The sequence below is a fragment of the Poecilia reticulata genome, linkage group LG16 (genome assembly GCF_000633615.1).
Source record: "Poecilia reticulata strain Guanapo linkage group LG16, Guppy_female_1.0+MT, whole genome shotgun sequence".
Taxonomy (NCBI): Eukaryota; Metazoa; Chordata; class Actinopteri; order Cyprinodontiformes; family Poeciliidae; genus Poecilia; species Poecilia reticulata.
Window position 1 is genome coordinate 23,152,067 of NC_024346.1, and position 7,521 is coordinate 23,159,587.

The 7,521-nt window shown below is 38.0% G+C and overlaps 2 protein-coding genes across 3 annotated transcripts in view; both read right to left on the reverse strand.

Moving 5' to 3' along the window:
- LOC103478357 (RNA-binding motif, single-stranded-interacting protein 3) overlaps positions 1 to 2,993 on the reverse strand; it is a 170,591-nt gene extending 167,598 nt beyond the window's left edge. The window contains exon 1 of the mRNA XM_008432136.2: positions 1,554 to 2,993. Within this exon, the coding sequence (XP_008430358.1) occupies positions 1,554 to 1,577 (24 nt within the window). The 5' untranslated portion in view covers positions 1,578 to 2,993. The remainder of the gene's footprint in view (positions 1 to 1,553) is intronic.
- Positions 2,994 to 4,543: 1,550 nt separating this feature from the next.
- LOC103478358 (kallikrein-11-like) lies at positions 4,544 to 6,840 on the reverse strand. Of its 2 annotated transcripts, XM_017309586.1 has the most exons (6): positions 6,775 to 6,820; positions 6,407 to 6,596; positions 6,145 to 6,327; positions 5,929 to 5,990; positions 5,283 to 5,431; positions 5,003 to 5,178 (listed from the first exon to the last, which is right to left on the reverse strand). In XM_017309586.1, the coding sequence occupies exons 1-6, from the start codon at positions 6,818 to 6,820 to the stop codon at positions 5,011 to 5,013; spliced, it is 798 nt and encodes a 265-aa protein (XP_017165075.1). In that variant the 3' UTR covers positions 5,003 to 5,010. The 2 variants fall into 2 exon arrangements, 1 of the variants encoding a protein (XP_017165075.1); XR_001777428.1 differs by lacking the exons at positions 5,929 to 5,990; positions 6,145 to 6,327 and having other exon boundaries at positions 4,544 to 5,178; positions 6,775 to 6,840.
- Positions 6,841 to 7,521: the final 681 nt, after the last annotated feature.

Here is a 7,521-nt window from a genome sequence, read left to right on the forward strand (position 1 = left end):
GGGGCAGTCACCCCCAAACTGGAGCAGTGGCTCAAACAGATCCCAGGAACAACATCAGACATCTCAGTCCAGAAATGTGCAGTTCTAGGCACAGCCAAGATACTGCGCAGAACCCTCAAGCTCCCAGGCCTCTGGTAGAGGACCCGAGCTCAGAGGATGAAACAGACCACCCGCGGAGGGCGAGAAGGGAATTTTATATATATATATATATATATATGTGTGTGTGTGTGTAAATTCATTAATTTTGTCCAATGCAGTACAATAAAAAAATTATTGAAAACATTATGAAAATGAGGTACTAAAAGGCATAAGAATTAAAACAAATAGATAAAGCAGGTCAATATTCCGTTAGTGGAAATTCACACCTGTTTTTGTCGTAACTAAGAGCATATAAAAAGACATACCATGATCAAGAATTGTCTCATAATGGGAAAAGGTAAATGGCTATATCAAGACCTGCACAGCCACAATTGGTACAAACAGAATTCAAACCTTGTGAATGTTCCAGGGAGCACCATAGGGGCCACAATTTGTAAGTGGAAAGATCATAATTTCAACAGAAACCAGTCACGGAGTGGCGCTCTATGCAAGGTTTCTGACAGAACAGAACAGTAAAAAAAAAAAAAAAACAATCACAGGAGTTGTCCAAAAGGCAATGGCCACTCACAGAGAGAACTGGAATCAGCTGGGCAAAGTCTGATTCCAGTGAAAATAATAACTAATGCACTCCATCATAATGTGGTCCCTGTGCACACAAGAGTCCATTACTGGAGAAAAAGCATTTTGAAGCTTATTTGAAACTTAATGCCAAAAAGTCAATGATATACTGGTGAAATATAATGTAGTTGGATGAGACAAAAATACAACAACAAAAAAATACCTCTTTGGATGTCATTTCACACTTGACTTGTGAAGGAGTACCACTGTATATTGTTTAAAAAAAATGCTATGCCATTAGTGAAGCTTGGAGGTGGGTCCATCACGGTGTGCTGCTGTCTTTCAGTAAGTGGTTCTGACAGACTTTATCTATTGTACAAGGAACTTCTGAAGAGGAAACACGGACGGGCATTTCAGCAAGACAATATACCCACTAAGACAAAAAGAAATAAAAATAAGGCTGCCCAGTCAGCAACCTGACTTGATTCCAGTTGAAAAACTATAGAAAGAACTGAAGATCAGAGTACAAAGAAGAAACCCTGCATAGGTTTTAGCACTTAAAGACAATTTGTGTAAAAGAATGGGTCAAAATTTGGTGCTAAGCTTCCAAATCCTTTTAAAGTTTCCCTCACCAATAAAAGGCTTTTCTTCTAAGTACGGAATACATTTCAGTAAGCGTGTTCAGTATTTTTTTCCATGTCTTATTCTGCTTTATTACGCAAAATGTATGGAGTAATTTGCTGTGGTTTCTTTGTATGTGGGTTATATTGGGTTGTTACCCAAAGCTTGTGTTAAATTCCTGTCAATAGCCTCATTAGAAATATATGTATGATTTATGAGAAGCTCTCATAAAGGTGCATAGGTTTTTGCATTAGTATAAGCAGAGTAATATGCACCTTTCTCAGATAGAAGACCTTCATCTCAAAGTGGTCAGGAAAGGAAAAGAACTAAGGAGATGTGAACAGAAGGGATTGGTATCATCATAACACCAACAATGACATATCCCGATGATAATCAATGGGTCAATTGGTGAAGGGCAATTTGCATTAACAAAATACCTGCGCAATTTATATGCATATATATGTATTTATGCTTGTGTTGTACATTTAACTGAGAAGTCCTTTTAAGCATTTAACCCTTTTAGACTACCAGGAGAAATTACACATGCTTTAAAAAAAAAAACCGCTGTGAAATTATGGCACAGTCTATAAGAAACTATTCAGTAAAATTCTTTTTCCTCTTTTCTCCATACAACTGTACCTCAAAACCTCAAAAACAACAGCAACAAAGGAATAGTATTTATTAGAAAACAACAAATGGATGTCATAGGTAAAGTGATACAAAAGTGTTCCACAATAAAAAGTCGTTTTCCTTGTACCTGTGGTACCGCACTGAATTGTAGCTCGGCTCAAGCTCGACTGTTATTTCCACTGCCACCTCCCTGCTCCATTAAACCCAACAAGCTTAACTCAATGGCTTTCAATCTACACAGCAACAACTTCTGCCTCATACCCTTGTGGCTTTTAACTGGAGAGGGGCAATCAGAGGTGGGACAGGAGGCTGGAAGAGGGGGATTGAGTTTCCCTTGTTAACAGAAATATGTCATGCTCTGTGCTTGTTAACTTGAAAAGAAGAATCAGTAAAAACAGTTTCCTTCACGTTTCCTACTGCTGAATATGGAGGTATTACTCTGTAGGGACCATCACAAAGATTTACTATCTGTAGTAAAAAAGAGGCCATTATGTTACACTGTCCCCATCATGCAGTAGCATTTAATCAGCAGGCTTTAACATTCAACTTACAATCAGAAGTCGTGCAGCATTCTGTGCTGAGTCAGCTGTTATTGATGAAAGTAAAACTGAAAAGTGATCCGTTTTATTTAAACTCCTCTTTGTCTAAATGTCTTAAAGCACCAGCCTCAAACTAGATATGAAACATTCAGTTTGAAAACATTTCTTTATATTCTGCGAAAGCAGCAGAGTATTTTTTTTTTCATATTAGTGGCAATAAACCAATGAATACTGTTACTGAATAGTTTTAAGCACAAAACTATTCAGTAACTACTTGTTCACCGTAAGCGTACAATAAAATGTAACATTTTTGGCAAGATTGCAGCATTTAGCAACTACTGCAGATGCTACAGATACAAAAAAAAAAAAAAATCATCAGCAACAAAACTGCACAACAGACCTGAGTAGCATGGACAAGTAGGTGAGATTGGAAAAAAGAAACATTTGAGTTTGTGTTATGTAACAATTTCAAGAAAATTTTTAATAAATGTCCCTTTTAGCCACTTGTGGCTTACGTCTAACCAAAACTAGAATTATTATTCCTGTAATTATACTCCGTTTTCAAAAGTGATCCTGAACGTAAGAGCTTCACAGTGACAGATTCCAGTATGTAGTTACAATTAAATTTCAATTAGCTCAGTATGACAAAGGAATGTATTTGCTGGTAACTTTCTTTTGTGCATGTTTGAGTGTTTGAAAGTGCAAGGGCTTTTTAAATGTATATATAAATGTATATTTGTGCGCACATGTGAGACACATTTTCTTGTGTGTGTGTGTGTGTGTGTGTGTGTGTGTGTGTGTGTGTGTGTGTGTGTGTGTGTGTGTGTGTGTGTGTGTGTAACTTATCTCATATGTCTTTTCACTTCTCGCTCCCTCTCGCCGCAGCGTAATCCTCCCCGGCCTCCATCTTCCGACTCCCTGTCAGTCCAACTGGTTCTGGTGTTGGTTCTTTGGGCTGTCCAGACTGTTCCTCAGTCAATGTCCATGTTGTTTCCATATTGTCTGTCTTTTCTTTCTCTACGCTGATACTGGACAGCATGCCAGCGGAGGTCGTTAAAGCTCAGTCTCACACAGTTTCAGTCCGAATGTCCAACAGGAGACCCGACAGTAGTCCCCTTAATGCAAATGTTTCATCAGTTCTCTGGAGTGAAAAAAATTACAATCAGCAAACACTTCAGTGCCTGGAGGCGATGTAGGCCTTTTTTTAACTTAAGTTAATTTACTAACCTCACCAATTAACAGTGAGGTAATCAGTTGACTAAGTTTGTTGATCCCAGTACTGGAGCCGTGGAGAAGACCAGCAGCCCTCTTCTTTCTTAAGTCCTAATCGAGATTTGAGGCTGAATCCCAGTGTTCAGGTCGGCAACAAACGCTGCTCGTTGATATCCTCGTATGTCCAGTTGAGGGATCTGGGTCACAGCGCCAAATTGTTGTGGAAACAAATTTATTACTAAGCACTGTCAGGTGAAATCACGCAATCAGGTTTATTTGTATATTGTGTGCAATACAGAAAGCTTAGAAGACAATCTATAATGAAGCAGTTTCGAATGAAAAGCTCTAACGGGCAGAGTCAACACATAGGATAAGGATCCCAAACATGGAAGAGATCGTCTGGTTCCCATGCAGCTGCAGGAAAAACAACTTCCAACCTTGTGTGTGTAGCCCAAACAAGTTCTTTTGGTGCCAACTTTGCATTAAATTATCATATTTTACAAAATTGATTAAAAGTTGCATTAAAAGTTGGCACTTTTAATGCAACTTTTAGAGCAACTTTGCATTAAAAGTGTCATTATTTACAGAATGAAACTTTATGACAACTGTCATAAACATTCATAAAGACTTCTTTATGTTCATGACAGGTGTTATGTCATGTTTATGAGTGTCATGTCAGTCTTATGCACACCCCTTCAAATAAAGTGTTACGGAATATAATTATAATTCTGTATTCCCTTTTTTTAATAGAGCCAAAGTCTTTTTATTGTTTAATTTTATTAAATATATTATAATATCAATCACCCTTTCATCGAGACCCAGAATCTCTGATTTATGAAAAGGTTCCCATTTCTGTTCTTGAAAGGTTTCCGAAATTCAAGTTATTATTTGGAATATTTTATTCAAAACCGTCAGAATTCACCAGAATACATCTAATAACAGATGGTGTAAAAATGACAACATTGTTTTCTAAAACGCTTGATGGAAGCCCACAGGTTTTTTTTAGTTTTGGTCCCTTTAATGGAGAGTTTAACTGCCTTTAAAGTTCAAAATGTGTTCAGTATTTTAAAATCTATTTTCTTCACAAATAAGACATAAGCACAAGAGACACAATCTGATCAGATAACAGCCAATTATTGTCTAGTCATGTGACAGTGGACATTGTTACTGATTATTACAAACAGCAGCTTCACTTATTGAGAAATAAGATATCACAGATCAACTTGTACACAATAACTTTAATGCTGCAATAATTCAGCTGTAAATCAGAAAATGAATCAACTGAAAACTGAAATTTAAAGATTAACTTGAACTTTGTAATTTTATGATCCTGGGAACATTTAGTCACAGTTCACACTGAGCTTATTTTTAGTGGATTAATTGTGTCATGTATCCACTTCTTGTAGCCACAGACATCCAAGAAGCCATTTGGTGCACTGAACGCATATGTTGGATCACCTAGGAAGACTAAAACACCATACAGCCTGTTCTTGAACACAAATCCTCCACCAGAGTCACCCTGTCACAAACATAAAGCTTTTAATTGTTTTTCTGCTGTGATTTATACAGTAAAATAGACACCGTCTATTTTTTGTGCAGAAAATGGTTTAAAGACTGACGTACGTAAGCTACGTCCTTCTTGGAGCTTCTCACACTGTACCACTTCTGGTAACTGTACTGAAAGTCCTTGTCTCTTGCCAGTATCTTTTCCAACTTTTCATATTTATCAATCTTAATGTCTGCACACTGAAGATCTTGTGTATTAGCAAGAACTGTAGAGAAAAAGTAGCATAAACACGCAAGTTTAAATGTTAAAACATTTTGCTCAGAATATCGCTTGTTAAATGTGGTTATTAAACTGCAGTGTGTTACTTGTATGAAATGTATTTTCTTTACATTTTTATAAAAAGTGTCACTATGTCCACATAGTAAATATGAGACAGATAATCTATGAAAAGCTTGATCTCCACCTCCTCCCTGTTGTCTTACCTGTCTGCAGAAATACACAACTCCAGGTCAAAAACAACCAATCAGAGATAGGGGAGGGTCTTAGTGCTGCCAATCAATACACATGTACACCCTGCTCACTTTACAGGGGAGGGACTTGTAATGTGTGTCAGAACTTCCTATTTCAGCTTCAGTTTCAATTTTTGATGATCAAATTTTCAACAAGCTTGCCAAGTTCAGCTTCAGCAGAGAGTCTAAAAAGTGATCTGAATCATCTGAATCATTTTGAGGTAATAACAAAAACAATGAACATTCATCTCACATCTTATGTTAAGAAGGCCATGTGCTATTGGTCCATAACCTGCAATCTGAACCTTGGTGCCGCTGAAACACAAGAAAAACAAAACTAAAAAAATTAATCACATTAAGAAAAACAACTAACTCTGGGAGACCAGAGCTCAAATATTTTCCTGCATGGACTTTGCCTCATCTTGCAGATTCAGAACCAAAATCTGAAATTTGAGAAGATAAAACTTGCAGTAGGAGAGTATCTGGACAGTCTGGTAGTTTGATTGGCTGGGTTGTTGTTTTGCGTGGCAGCTTCAGGAGCATGATACCATGTTCACGATCGTTGCCGTCTCTGTAATTCACATGTTGAATGATTGTATAAATCTCCGTTTGAGCACTTTTAGGATGAACTCCTACATGTGCCTCAACAACCCTTAGGCAAATAAAACGCAATTATTTAAGAAACAATAAGAGTTATTGGTGATTTTTCAGTAAAACCTTTCCTCACTCACCATCCTAGGTCTGACACCCAGCAGTGAGCGGCAGTCAGAACCCACTGATCACTGATCAGAGATCCTCCACAAATCTCACTGTATATTTGAAAATAAGCACGGATTTTCACATGATACTGACGCTCATCGTCTTTACAGTTCTCACCTCCAATGACTCTCTTCTGCAGAGACACTGAGCTCACTGCAAAACCTGGAGAAGAAAGTTGCTGTTTTTAGCAAATTAAATCCACACAGTAGAAATAAGGAACCAACACGACAGCTTTATAATAAAAGAAATAAAATAAAACACAGATAAACATAATTCACAGCATTCAAAGGGAGTGGAAGTGTCTCCAGTGTGTCCAATGTGTCCATTGTGTCTGACTCACAAAGCCCCAGCAGCAGCAGCAGCAGCAGAACCTTCAGCAGAGCCATTTGCTGGTCCAGCTTCATGTGAATATCTGCAGTACTGCAGCATCTTTTAAACTCTGTTCATACTTCCTGCTGGACAGAAAGCCACCAATCACAGGACGGACACTGATCTGAAAAATCACAGGACGGACACCAATCTCTGCCAGGCTGGCAGAGCCGCCCCTAGCGTCTGATCCACGGTTCTCAAGGCTCTTTGTACATCTAGCAGTTTTTATTGCTGTTTGTTCAGTCAATCCGTTTCAGTCCAAATATTTTCATGACAAAGTAAAGAGCAGTGTGAACGTAGGATTTACAGGATTCCTCTAAATTTCAACGAATAACAGAATAAAACATGGCAGAGTTACAGGTGTGTGAAATTCATGTCTTTAAGAATTATGAAAACATTCAATAAACTCAACGTGGCAAAACCTGAGAATGATTCACTCAGGCTTCACCCCATCCCCTCTACGAAGTGTGGACTCAGTCAAAGTGCACATAAAGGTTCGAGTGCGCAGGTTACAAGCGTGGAAAAATTTTAGAATTGGGACAGTATGACCCGTGTTGTAACTTGGACATCCAAAATGGCGAGACAGGTCACTGTTTAGGCATTTGTGTTGCTAAAAAGTACAACAAAAGAAATATTTTAAATGTACAGTAAAGGTATTTTTGCTTTCCAAAGTTATCACTGGAGATACGCAATCACACATGTTCAGTAGAGTGAAACA

Bases quoted from the DNA above. Each gene is read 5' to 3' on its own strand.
- LOC103478358 (XM_017309586.1), bottom strand. From the start codon at position 6,820: ATGGCTCTGCTGAAGGTTCTGCTGCTGCTGCTGCTGCTGGGGCTTT. The intron at 6,328-6,406 runs GTGAGTGAGGAA...TATTTGCCTAAG, and splicing joins TGGGTGTCAGACCTAGGATG to GGTTGTTGAGGCACATGTAG. The intron at 5,991-6,144 runs GCAAGTTTTATC...CTTGTGTTTCAG, and splicing joins TGTCCAGATACTCTCCTACT to CGGCACCAAGGTTCAGATTG.